We start from the raw sequence: 14,595 nt of genomic DNA, 5'->3' as shown, positions 1-14,595 counted from the left end.
CGGCGCTAGTGATGTCCTGCTTTCTTCGTTTGAATGATATTCTCATGTGAACAGGCAGTAAAAGCAGGAACGGTTGGGTAGTCTGGTGGTTAAGGCGTTCGCCCGTCACACCGATAGGTCGCGTTCAATTCTTCATAAACCTTTACAAAATGTATTTATCTCCAAACTACAAACCTAAAGTTTATGATTGTTGTTAACAGCTAAAAGTGTTTAAGGTCTAAACATATTTAGAAATGTGTTTAACCGCTAAACGTGTTTAAGGTCTAAACATGTTTAGAATTGTGTTTTAGCATTTAATGGGGCTATAGAAGCATGGGGGTAACTTTAAAAAGTACGGAATCTGACTTAGTAATCAGATATTCTTTCATTTTCAGCTTCCATTCGTTGTATGATAAAAATACTATGAGACATACAGGGGCAACACAACACTTTCAAAACCTCGGCGAGATACGAACCTGAAACGCTAGCAACTGTGGTCCTGACATTCGTGACGTAACAGATGTCAATTGTTCATGTTATCATTATCTTAACATGGTTTATTTGTACATCGCAATTGGGATACGATGACATGCCTCAACCCAGTCAGCGAACCTGACCACCGGATCCCGTTCGTCGCCTCTTACGACAAGCATAGCCGCTTTTTACGACAAGCATAGTCGTCTTTTACGACAAGCATAGTCGCTTTTTACGGCAAGCATAGTCGCCTTTTACGACAAGCATCGTCGCCTTATACAACAAGCATAGTCGCCTTTTACGGCAAACATAGTCGCTTTTTAAGGCAAGCATGGTCGCCTTTTACGAAAGGCATAGTCGCCTTTTACGACAAGCATAGTCGCCTTTTACGAGGAAGGGAAGGGAAGGGAAAAACTCATGAAGAGGAAGGGAAGAACTCCTGAAGAGGAAGGGAAGAACTCCTGAAGAGGAAGGGAAGAACTCCTGAAGAGGAAGGGAAGAAACATTGAAGAGGAAGGGAAGAACTCTTGGAGAGGAAGGGAAGAACTCATGAAGAGGAAGGGAAGAAACATTGAAGAGGAAGGGAAGAACTCATGAAGAGGAAGGGAAGAACTCATGAAAAGGAAGGGAAGAACTCATGAAAAGGAAGGGAAAAACTCATGAAGAGGAAGGGAAGAACTCATGAAGAGGAAGGGAAGAACTCATGAAGAGGAAGGGAAGAACTCTTGAAGAGGAAGGGAAAAACTCATGAAAAGGAAGGGAAGAACTCATGAAAAGGAAGGGAAGAACTCATGAAGAGGAAGGGACGCAACTCCACTCAGTTGGCTGGGTCGCCCATACAGCAATCGTAACGTCAAATGCAGTGTAAAACCGAATTCTTTAGGACAATCGAAACATTATTTATTATTTCGAGAATGCGGTAAATATAAAACATCATAGCCAGAGATTAATCAGTTTCTATAACTCACCGAAACAGATTCCACTTGGCGTAAAAGGCAAGTAGTGGTTATAATTGTATGTCTAGACCTCAGACACCATATGAATGACAAACAAACATCGTCTTGAACGATAATCCTAGTTATTACAGTTAACGATGTTATAAAGTACACCTCTAATTCTAAATTATGCTAATAACTAAAAGTACCAGAGAGTACCTAAGACTTCTGAGATGACAAATCTGTGTTAATAGAGATTACAAGGGAGCCCAGATCACGTTTTCCTTTCAGCCCAGCAATATCTTCCTGGTATGGCTATCACGAACCTACGAGTAACTCCTAAACATGTCCCGATTGTTATGTATGACGAATAATCCGTATTTTGATATTCGTGGAGCTGTTAACAATAACACACGAATCTATTCCCAAGGTTCGGTTAAACGATCAACGGCTGTGCAAGAAAGGATCCGGCTGAGCGCTGACCTGTGAGATTCCAGTGTCACGATCTGCATTGAGTATAGAGGCGCGTTAGCTGGCGGTGTCTAAAGTAGTGGAAGGGTGGTTGAAGTGTGATCTTTAACGGGGTGTGACTCTGTGATTTGACCCATGACAGCAATACAGTAATAGGTGGAAGTAGAGTCTCGCCGACCGCAGCGAATGAGATAATTTCTTTCTCGAATATTGTTCAGGACAGTAGTGAATTTGTTTGGTAAACAATTGAAATATTGAAATGTTAAAACGTGAAGAATAGAAAATTTTCCAAAGAATAAAAAAGTGATAAGAGATAACGTCAATGCGAAAATGACCCACACAGTATGGCATACTACCATGTATGAGAATTAAGTGATCAGTCGCTTGGTTTCCGTTATTATCACTTATAAATGTCTGATAACTTGTTGTACCTTGTGGAGATTTTCAGCATGGAGTTTTCATCATCATTTAATATTTCCTACAAGAAACGCCTGCAAGGGTGAATCCAGGATTGTAAAAGGGAGGGGTCCATAATATCAAAATATAGGGGAGGGGTGTGTGTGTCCCGACCCCCTGGGGCCCTTCTGGATCCCTCCTCTGAATCCTCTGGATCCTCTGGATCCGCCTATGGCCTGAATGTTAGAGTCACCCAATCTCGATACAATCCAATGGTGATCGGACAAACGCATATGGCACGCATCAGGCATTTGTCAAACACCAGTCAGAAACCTCTGTCGCCAAGGTGCAGCTAGAATATTGCCGAATGTGTGACTGATTCATCTACCTTTGTCTACCGCTTTTAGCAATATTCCAGCAATATCATGGCGGGGAACACCAGAAACGGGCTTCACACATTGTACCCATGTCGGGAATCGAACCCGGGTCTTCGGCGTGACGAGCGAACGCTTTAACCACTAGGCTACCCGACCGCCCCTTTTACAAGTGGACGCGGCAAAAAGAACTTTCATTACCCAGTGCATGTTTTGCCAGTAGTGTGTCCACTGTACTTTCTATGGGAACGACTGAATTAAGGAGATGTGACGATGGACGATATGTGTAATCTCATTACAGGGTCAAAACTACCACCGCAACAGAAAAACAATTGCTTACACCTAAGAAGTAAGCATACTTGTTTTACACCTAAAGGAGCACAATAAGTAAACCTCAATTTACCATCTACATGTATTCAGTAAATTATCAATACACAGAAATATATATATCACCAACACATTTACAATAAAGTTTCAGTGATTCAAATAAGTTAAAGCAACAAAACTCTTTCTATCTTCGATTGAAATATCTTCCTAAAGTGGAGTTCATTGTACGATTCCGACTACATCATGAGCATGTGCTTATGAACCACTATCAAATAGTGATGACACCAGGTGTTCGCGAAAAGGTGAGCGAATTAACTGCACATGTGGCACCCATCACAAACACATACAAAGGCAAGTCAATTGTTCATCCCTAAAAAACACGGGAACATATGGTACAAGTCAAAAAAGGGAATTTCATAGGACATCATGTTCGTCACTGATGCGTCAAATTTGGAAATGTCAAAGAATTCAACTTGCATATTCAAGGTCCAGATGATTACATTTATAAATCAGGGATAGGATTAGGGTTAGGGAACATTTTCAATGTGAAATTTACACTGTACTTTAAACACATAGGGAACAGTAGGGAACAGAATTCCCCGGTCCCCAATGAAAACTATTTCCCAGTTAAAACTGTTCCATGGGAATAATTCACCAAGAGAAAAAAAGTACAAAGGAACATTTTCACTTCGGGAACAAATACTCTTATATTACTTCTGAACTCGAAATCATTATTCAACCATTACCAAATCTTTGGAATGACATCATCCTATACGTACCTTGACCTATGATGACTATACCATGCATGTGAGGATCGTATATTAATCAAAGAGACGAAACCCTTTCCAATCATAAGAAATATACTGCCCAATGAACGATCCCTACTATAATGAGCATGTGTTTATGACCACAATGCAATACTGATGATACGAAGTGTTCGTGAAGAGGGAAAGGTATGACTTTAGTGAAAGCACAAAACGTTACTGGCATCTCTTGTAGTGAGTGAATGAGTATGGTTTTACGCCGCTTTTAGCAATATTCCAGCAATATCACGGCTGGGGACACCAGAAATGGGCTTCACACATTGTACCCATGTCGGGAATCGAACCCGGGTCTTCGGCGTGACGAGTGAAGGCATCTCTTGTAACTGCCAAGTTACTGGATGAGCCGGTGAGGAACAATTAGTCAGAAGATTTTGTTTATTTCCCTATTGTGTTCAGAGATTTTGGTCTCCAATTTGTCAGAACGCTGAACAGTCATAGTCACTGTTTTTTTAGTTACATTTGGTTACAAACGATATATTTGACATATTACAAACACATGCCAATGTTCTTGGGTTTCACAGAAGTGTTAAAGGTCTGAGACCTTCATCACTTCGGCCCTTCCTCCCATGTTAAGCTGAAACGCGTCGATGTCACTGGAATACTGTTAAAAGCGGCTTTAAACCCAACTCACTCACTCACGTCAAGACCAGACGAGTTGTAGTCATGGCTTTCATTGACCGTGATGAGATGAAACGGCAAAACGTTTGGTAGTGTTAAGCCCAAAACGCAGTTATGACAGTACTCATGCTGAATTGTGGCATGGTGTCTCAGTGGGCAAGCACTATAAACTCGGCATTAGTCCGGACTTCTACAAGCAGCCACATACACATTCACTTTACTGAAGAAGACCACTTTACATCATTGATTCAGTGTACAACATTATTGGATATATGAAAAGGGACATTAACAGCCTTTCAAACCAAACAAGCATAGGATCCTCGCATTTGGCACAGCAATGTAGAATAGAAGAAGACTGTGCTCTGAGAAAAGATATTACTTTGGATCAGCATGGTCGTGCGTACCTGGGTGTTTGACACAACATACAATAAGTATGTGCAGTTTCTAATTTCTGTAGGCTTTGAACATGAAATGTGAGATGCATGTAGATCGTTTTAAATTTGTGGTAAACACAAAGCACTGATGGTATACTAGTGTAAATGATATCCAGATTTACAAAGAACAACTGGTATCATCACTATGTGATAATGATTCATAAGAGGCACTGGGGTAGTCTGGTGGTGAAAGCATTCGCTCTTCTCGGCGAAGAACCAGGTTCGATTCCCCACATGGTTAGGATGTGTGAAGACCATTTATGGTGCCATCCGCCATGATATTGCTGGAATATGGCTAAAAGCGACATAAAACCATACTCACTCACTCATAAACACATGCTTATGCTATAGTCGGAGTCAGAGATTATTTATGGAAAAGGTTTACTCTTAATGCCGAGCGTCAAGCATGGCACCAACAAGTACCATTTGTAAATACATGTGGGGCGGTCGAGTAGCCTAGTGGTTAAAGCGTTAGCTCGTCACGCCGAAGACCCGGGTTCGATTCCCGACATGGGTACAATGTGTGAAGCCCATTTCTGGTGTCCCCCGCCGTGATATTGCTGGAATATTGCTAAAAGCGGCGTAAAACCTCACTCACTCACTCACTCACTGTAAATACATGTTGGCGTGAAGCGGGCAGGGGATCGAACTACCAACCTTCCGCTCACAGGACAGACACCATATCCACTCCACTATGGAGGACATATGAGTATTAGATTTCATATTGAGCTCACAAAGCTCTGAGGAACTGAAGGTAACCGGAACAAGATGCAGATGGAAAGAAATATTTATTACTGAAACGTGATTCATATTCCTGCTCAGATTTACCTGCAAGACAATTCCTGAGATTAGGCAGTGAAACTGTCGTTAGCATTCTATAAAATAGTGACATGACGAACACGAGCTGTAGTAGAGCTATGTAAGAATACAAAAATGGAGGAAGGTGTCACTTATAAAAATGTCAGCACTGTCGGGTCAGTCATTGAGGTAACCAAGTTCTTTAATAGATTTACAGAACACCGTCATATAGCTGGAATATTGCTGAGTGCGGCGTTAAACAACAAAACAACAATAACCAAATAATAGATAAAAGCGAAACGTTCGATTGATCATGCATGTCTTATCTTCGTCTGAAAGCCGGTGTGTCGAATAGGCAGGATTACAGTTCCAGCAGAAAGTGATATTTCATTATGTTTTGTCGATCCATGCAGTTTATTTAATAAACTTTGACTTGTCCAGATGGTGCGGCGTCAGACGACTGACTTGAAGCATGCGCATGTAAAATGAAATCTCATAACTAGTCTAACAAAATTAATTGATTTAAAGAGGAAGTACAAAAGAAGTATACCTCTCACACAGGTACACTATATGAATGAATAGCAAGGCTGCTGTTCCTAACTATACTGCCTGACAAAATACAAATTGACGCAAAACGTTTTTAATAAAGGGTGACGCAGCTGAATGGATGATGTTCATGGAATAGTATATTAATGGACTTCTTCCTAGGGAGCTGAGATTACAAAATGAAGACACACTTGTCTTTTGAACATACTTCCTTGTAGATCTAGCGCTTTACAATGTATTAGTATTGTCATCATGATTATTATCACTGGTGTAGTCAGATGCACAAAGTTTGCTTCAAATTTCATGCAGTGATCGAATCTCCTTTCATACATGAATACAATTCTGTGTAATACGCATAACAAATACGTTACAAAGTGGTACAAAACAAGGCAAGAAACATCCAGGCAATACATCGTCCAGTGCTAGCACTGTGCATCATCTAAAGAAAAAAATAGAACAATGACTGAGATCAGCTGATGTGGAGGATGATGATAGCCTCATCTTCAGACCAGGATGCCAGGGTCGCACTTGTAGACGGATACCTGAAACAGATTGACACACTTCCGGTATAACCTAGTCATTTCCATGTTAACCGCTTTACGTTATTTTATTGTGGAATCGTATTGAATCCAATCAAAGCTTTGTTATGGTCTTTCTGGGCGAGTATGTTTGGTTGAACAGTATGTCAGACAGATTACGGTGTGTCGAGGTAATGTGGGAAGAAAAGTGAACTTTATTGTAAGCTAGTTAAATCCACGATCATGGGTAATACTATTGTGGTTCTACTTAACGATCATCGCATCCTGCAACAACTCAGGGACCCGAAGTCACTTGTGTCGTCTTAGTTAGGAAGGCAATGTGTCGAACATGTGTTATGATGTGTGTGTGTGTGTGTGTGTGTGTGTGTGTGTGTGTGTGTGTGTGTGTGTGTGTGTGTTAGTGTTAGTGTGTGTGTATGAGTGTGTGTATGTGTTAGTGTGTGTGTGAGTGTGTGAGTGTGTGAGAGTTTGTGTGAGAGTGTGCATGAGTGTGTGTGTGTGCGTGTGTGTGTGTGTGAGTGTGTATGAATGTGTGTATGTGTAAGTGTGTGTGTGAGTGTGACGGTGGCTTGTATAAGTAATCGACCAGATATCCAGACATTGATGTTGTGAGCATACGATCCACGAAGTCGGGGTTCGTACCCCACAACCAAATCACTGGACCTGTCATACAAATGCCACACTAGAGGCTACTTACCCTGCCTACATCCCCAACGAATGGCATGCCTGGGACACGTGAAGCATCTGACCCAATCGTCAGTCCGTCCGACAAGATGTTAGTATCTTTTACTGAAGGGAAACAATTTACATGTAAATATCTTCATAGTGACCCAATCTAGTGACAAGAACTTATTTTAATCCAATTAAAACAGTGGTCCATAAAAGTATATTCAGGGTTTCCTCTAAACGTATCATAGTAAGAACCTGTTCTTATGTGTTTCATCACCTGTCCATTTTGACCATCTGCCTTCATCATTGTAGTCATAATAAACCTGTTTTAAATCCAACACATGCATCATTGGGCTTTTCCTCGGTCGAGTTCTAATAATAATTCATACGAAATATATGACGCATATGTTGAGCTTGCATTCACTATGGGGTCAAGTACAGAGAACCCTCACCGAGCACTCTGTCCATGTACTTGACGTTGTTGTTCGAGACAGTGCCAACCAGGTACTTGCACGTGTACATCACACTCACTGTCTTCCACTGGTTTAGAGGCATTCCCTGGCAACAGAAGATCATGACCATAGCTATGGAGAAAGATAATTACTCATCTAGATATTCGTTTATCAGGAAGGCACTGGCACTGGCTGGAGAACTCGTCCGTAAATCGTACATTAACAATGTCCCAGTGCTCATCGTCCGAAAAGAAGTAAAACCAAATTGGAAATTATCAATTGAAATTCTTGCTATTGAGTGTACTTAAGCTTGCTATTTGGTTCAAGTTAGCTTTAGCACTTTAGCTTCCATCTCAATGTCTTTAGCTTGCTATTAAGTGTAATTTTGCTTGCTATTAAGTGTAATTTAGCTTGCTATTAAGTGTACTTTAGCATGCTATAAAGTGTACTTTAGCATGCTATTAAGTGTAATTGTGCTTGCTATTGAGCTCACTCTAAGTGTTATTTGCGGTGGCATTATTACACCGTGCAGACATAATTATTTACAACGCCCTATTTCGTCCCATATGCAGCTGAAATGGCGATAACTGTTCACAGCAGACTGAAACCAATTTCACTCACTCTGAACATTTCATACTAACAGCAGCCAAAGGAGTACTAGGGTATATTACATTCACGTGAACATAGAACCTAAACGATCATATATGTTGATACTTACATCCGTGGACAGCATCAGTCTGGTAACCTCTCCATACCATGAGGTCATGGTGAAGAGGACGCCCTTTGGTTCAGTGGACACCACCAGCCTGTCCTTGCTGCTCGCCAACACACGGCTTTTGTTGGACACGACAGTCTCCCTGTACGTGAAGGTGAACACGATGGGGCTGTCGGCGACTGTCATCTTGATGTCAAGATGCACTTTGCTCTTGTTGGTGAGCGACAGAGCCCCCACCCGGTTGTTGACTTGCTCCAATTGAACCCATGAAGGGCGTGTCCCGGCCACGAAGTCGTACCTGGCTGCACATGTCGCTGAATAATGATGGTAAATGACAAGTGGTTACAGTAGACAATATTAATTATATTCATTGTCATTGTCTTTTATGAATCAAATACATGTCAATGCCTATAAGACATAAGCCGAGTGAGTGAGTGAGTGAGTGAGTGAGTGAGTGATTGAGTGAGTGAGTGAGTGAGTGAGTGAGTGAGTACTGTTTTACGCCGCTTTTAGCAATATCACGGAGGGGGACACCAATATTAATTGCAGTAGTTGATTTAGATATTTAGGACCACTGTATTGCTCTTTTCGCAATGTTACACTACTGTCGCGCCTGGGGACATTGAAAAAGGTTTTCACGCATTTTACCCATGGGAGGAATCGAACCCGTTCTTCTGTGAAACGAGCTAACACTTTCACGACTGGGTTATTCAATACCTCTGTCAACTGGTTACATGCAATGTAACCCTTACATCATCAATTAAAACAGAATATGTTCTACCTTTGTGAAGTTCATTATCCACATGTTTTGTAAACACTGCAAAAAATAACTGGATATTTTGGAGTTATTTAATGCTGGTCACGACTATATCTCATTACGTGTATTCTGATGCTGATTCGAAAATTAAAAAACGGAATGGACAAAAGTTTAGTTCCTACCAAAGACATAAAGCTGCAAATCCAACAGTTCCTCTAATCAAGTCTTTGAAAGACATTTAGAAGAGATACACATAGGGAAGAGAATTTCTGGGTCTCAACTGCTCTATCATCAGGAACACAACGTTTCGGAGTATATGCTTACTCCTTCATCAGGTGAAAGAATGATATGAGGCAGTGGGCATATATATGTACACATAAGAACAACGAGAGTAATATGATAACAAAAGGTGGAAACTTAACAAGGGAAGCTGATGGGCGATTAGCAATAGACAATGGGAGCCAACACTGTACAGTAATTAGCGCTGATAGTTATGGACGAATGGAAGCCAATCCTGATGAAGGATTAACCTTCTCCGAAAAGTTGTGTTTCTGATGATAAAACATCCTTAAATTCTCTTCCTTAACTCCTCTAATGTTTTTTTATCGGTGTCTCAGGGCTACATCGAAAAGTTATGAACAAAAAAAGATGTTATCCATAACAAGGCGCATGTCTTAATGATCTTCAAACTTCTAAATGTCTTTCAAATACATTAATCATCTATCTTTTTAAACGATATCACCAGTATCTATAGCGTCCTAAGCAAGGAAGTTTTACCATATCGCTGTCAATGCAAAGAAAAATGTCTTAAAGATGTGTGTTGTAACTAATGATGATAGTTACTATTGTTTCTTAAAACGGGTGCAATTGTCAACCCTGATACGAAAGCGGTAATGTCTGTAAGCTCATGAAAATAATTGAGGCACAAAAGCACAATACGTTAGGTTTGCGACAATGCAGGTAAAATATCCATTCCAAAAGTCATCAACGGAATAAATATTACATTCAGCCAGAGAACCAGTTGGGGAATGTAGGAGATGTTGGCTCCACGTGAGGTTAAAGATGACTTGTTTAATGTTTTGAATTTATAACCCATGTTACCTTAAGACATGTTCTATTGTCAACGATACTGGATAATATGACACAATATACTATTATCAGCATACACTATAATCAGAGTTGGCAAATTTCTCTGGCATTTGACAATGCACAATTTTCAAACTGGCCCTGTGGGTATGGCTTATCTTTAGGCAATCTGCAATAATCTCATCGTGACAAGTAAAATCCCTGCTTGAATGTTTAATTGTTGAATCATAAGTTTCAAATCACAATAACTACCTCTGACTAAAACGACGATATATATATCAAAGTATTTTTTATTGGTCATTGTCGGTAGGCATTTCGAAATAACCATATTTACAATTTTAGGTTACAAAAATAAGAGTATTGGTTGCTGTCAGCAGGAAGGGGTGAAAGTAGGATAGAAATCAGCTAAGACGTTCTCGTACTGAGAAATGCACATGTGGTTTCTCTAGGAAAGCAAACCCTCTTCTGGTTCTATCTACATCATATTGACTTTATAGAAGTGACTGGTCCTCACCTGGAGTGACTTGTGTACATCCGCAATCAAGAATGTTGAAGAAACTGTTTTCAGGGCAGGACATCGACCTCCACCCCAAGTCCCCCAATGAGATGTTGTAGGAGTTGGTGTTGCCCCAGTTAGGATGTTTGTCACATACATCTGGGACAGAATATAAAGAAGTAGAAAATATATTCACATTGTACACTATACAAGTCTATCTAAAAAACGAATAATGTAATGATGATGATTAACTGTGACGTATATACAAACTGTATAATCTTAGGAGGAGAAATACCTCGTAAAGTTAAACTAAGCTGTACAGCCTAACCGTTATACTTTGTTCGTTCAGGACCGCCTCTGCAAACAGCCAATGCATTTCAAGTCCTCGTAAGGACCATATACGGGCTCCATCAACGGCACCAGAACACCAACACTACAGATGACTGACCACGTAGTGGAAGATCAAGGGTCACCACCCGACGCCAGGATCGTCAGATTGTGCGACAGCCTCTTCAAGATCGCTTTGTTACTACTGAGGAAACTGCTCAACAGACCATGGGGACACACCAGCGACACATTAGTGTGGACACCGTGCGTCGACGATTGACGAGCAGACACCTCCATTGTCACAGGTCACACCGAGGACCCATTTTGACCCCACGTCATCGCCGTGACCATCTTCAGTGGGCATCACAGCACCAGCATTGGCGCCACGAGCAGTGGAGAGGAGTCCTCTTCTCAGACGAGAGCCGTTACAGTAAGTAATCAGCAGATTGCAGAGAGAGAGTCTGGCGACGCCGTGGGGAATGTTGCTCGGATGCCTGTGTTGTTGCGAGATACTCGTGGGTTGGTCTTGCACAGAAGGTCGGCCCTGTGGTCTTCAGAAAATCGGCCCAGGGAGAGGCAATGGTATCACAGCAGCTCGGTACATAGACCAAGTCTTGAGACCACATGCCATACCTCATATGGCATGTCGCCACAACCACGAGTTTCAGCAAGATAACGCCCGTGCACACACTGCGTGAGCAACAAGAAACTTCCTCCAGCAGAATGGCATCAGAATAATGCAGTGGCCTGCCCTCAGCCCGATTTAAATCCCACTGAGCACCCGTGGGACAAGATTCAATGACGGGGGAATGACATCCGACCAAGGTCGACAACTGCAGCTAAACTGCGTCAGGCGTTCCTCAGAGTGTGGGCTCAAGTGCCTATGACCTTCATCAACCGCCTCATCCATTCCATGTATCGACGTTGCACGGCAGTCATCAATGTACATGGCGGACACACGAGATACTGACTTTTGATGCCATTTTCTCAGAGACAAGTGTTGTGTTTCACTTTAAGAACATTTGACACTTTAATTCCAACCTTGATGATCAGTTTTGACAAGCTTGATCTTCTTAATATGTCTCAAAGTATGTTTACAGTGTTTAGACAAGGTTTAGATAAGGTTTATCATATATCTTTGCATGGTGACGTTTCTTTTCGGTTCAGTATATAATAACTTGTCTCTTATGATTGGTTGGTTGGTTTGATGTTTTACGCCGCACTCAGCAATATTCCAGCTATATGACGACGGTCTGTAAATAATCGAGTCTGGACCAGACAATCCACTGATTAATATCATGAGCATCGATCCACGCAATTTGGACCGATGACATGCATCAACCAAGCCAGCGAGCCTGACTTTTGTCCGCCTGTTACGACAAGCATAGTCACCATGTCTCTTTTGAATCGTCAACACACACGATTGACCCTTTGTCGCTGCAGTAACACATGCTTTGTTTTATTTACCTCTGGAAACGTAGGGAGAGGGGCACTCATCGTCACAGTAAAAGTTGAAATAACACCCATCCCCTGGGGAGAAGCTGAATCCCCTGGGACAACACCTGGCCACGGACTTTCCGTCATCACACTTCCAGTAGGACCTGCAACTTCCCGTCATCTTGTAGCTCGCTCCGCACGACCCTTTGCATCGCTCTGAAACCACAGCAGGCATAGGAATGGGTGGCACACATTCGAGAGAAACCCTTTAAAATGTCGATTCCTCTGACGGGAGGAACGCAACGATATATTTACAGAAATCTGAAGTTTGGATTACATAGGGTATGCCCTTTCTATGGAATCCTAGAAAGGACACTGTCGAACTTTGAGTAAAACAAATAAATATTTCTCAAAGCGCGACAAGCGACTATGCGACAAATGGGTAAAATGTTGCATTGTCGCGCTTTGGTTAATTTTGACACTTTCTGCTTGTTTTTATAAGAGTGACATTGCGACCATGTCTCATCTAGGATTCTATACTTTTCACTATGCAAACTCTTTCCATATTTAGACATCTATAAACAACAGATCACAGTCATCTATCTATATTTCACATGTCAACCCGACTCAGTGTCGTGTACCAATGAAAGAATCAACGCTTCACACTTTGTACCCATGTTAGGAATCGAACCCGGTTATCGTCTAGACGAGCGTACGCTTTAACCAGCAGGTGCCCCACCGCCTACATTGATAAAATGAAATAGGACATTCGCTTTACCTAGAGGACAATCCACCTTCCACGACTCCGTACATCTAAAGGTGTCTTGGTTCCAGTAGTAGCCGAAGGGGCAGCTTCTGTAGACGCCGATGGCGATTCCTCTAGGGTTGTCGTAGCACTGGATGTACTTGTCACAGTCTGTGGGGTGATAGCGGTAGCCAACTCCGTACTGTTTCTTCACGTCGTCACAGAGGGCTGTCACTGAATATTCAGGTTCCATGATTAAATCATCTTGTTTGGTTTGGTTTGGTTTGTTTGTTGTTTAACACCGCACTCAGCAATATTCCAGCTATATGACGGCGGTCTGTAAATAATCGAGTCTGGACCAGACAATCCTGTGATTGATATCATGAGCATCCATCCATGCAATTGGGAGCGATGACATGCATCAACCAAGTCAGCGAGCCTGACAACCCGATCCCGTTAGTCGCCTTTTACGACAAGCATAGTCACCTTTTAAGGCAAATTATATAATAATAAAAATTTAATTATATATGTTGCCTGCAGTGTCAGCATCATCACCGCTCCCATACACTACCGCGACTGCGTGAATACAATCATAACATATAGGTAGGTGGGCGGTTTGCTGAAAATACCTTGACATTCGGGCACTGAGCAGAGCTGGTTACTGGTGTCGTTCCTCGGTCCAATGCAGTCGCTCCCACCGTTGGCAGGAGCGGGGTTGTTGCACAGACGTTGCCGGGACAACATCCGGGTCACGTTTCTCCCACAAGTAGCCGAGCAGGGGGATACGGTCCATGCATTCCATTGGCCGAAGACGCCATTAACCTCGCCTGTAACATGATTTTATACATAGTATAACACATATTGAAGCTAAAACGCCAACGCCATTTAATTATCAGTCTGGATCATCAACCGAAATAGATTCTATGTTCGTAATAGCGGTGGAAATTATCAAAGGGATCACTGAAATTCAGTGATGACACCAGGTGTTCGCAAAAAGGGTAAATCATACCACAACGCGCCGGTGAGATTATTAAGCGGGTCCAGGCATTACTCGCATATGCAGATGATCATTCAGCATAATATTCCGTTTACTGTTACTTTAAAATGATCGTATGGTGATGCATCGTCATTTCCTTGACATTAAACTCTTCTTTTATCAAAATTATTATCATACTGTTCTTTAATACAAAGTACTA

General features: G+C 41.8%; 1 protein-coding gene across 1 annotated transcript in view; it reads right to left on the bottom strand.

Annotated features, from left to right (window-relative positions):
* The window catches only part of LOC124146893, a 54,074-nt gene that overhangs the window by 16,494 nt on the left and 22,985 nt on the right, over positions 1 to 14,595 (bottom strand). The window contains exons 17-24 of the mRNA XM_046517433.2: positions 14,029 to 14,226; positions 13,433 to 13,633; positions 12,685 to 12,870; positions 10,909 to 11,049; positions 8,555 to 8,865; positions 7,837 to 7,942; positions 7,413 to 7,504; positions 6,694 to 6,718 (exon numbers count right to left, since the gene is read on the bottom strand). Coding sequence (XP_046373389.2) covers positions 6,694 to 6,718; positions 7,413 to 7,504; positions 7,837 to 7,942; positions 8,555 to 8,865; positions 10,909 to 11,049; positions 12,685 to 12,870; positions 13,433 to 13,633; positions 14,029 to 14,226 — 1,260 coding nt within the window. The remainder of the gene's footprint in view (positions 1 to 6,693; positions 6,719 to 7,412; positions 7,505 to 7,836; positions 7,943 to 8,554; positions 8,866 to 10,908; positions 11,050 to 12,684; positions 12,871 to 13,432; positions 13,634 to 14,028; positions 14,227 to 14,595) is intronic.

Source organism: Haliotis rufescens, unplaced genomic scaffold (assembly GCF_023055435.1).
Source record: "Haliotis rufescens isolate VD_foot unplaced genomic scaffold, xgHalRufe1.0.p SCAF_6, whole genome shotgun sequence".
Taxonomy (NCBI): domain Eukaryota; kingdom Metazoa; phylum Mollusca; class Gastropoda; order Lepetellida; family Haliotidae; genus Haliotis; species Haliotis rufescens.
This window is presented reverse-complemented; position numbering and strand designations above follow the sequence as displayed.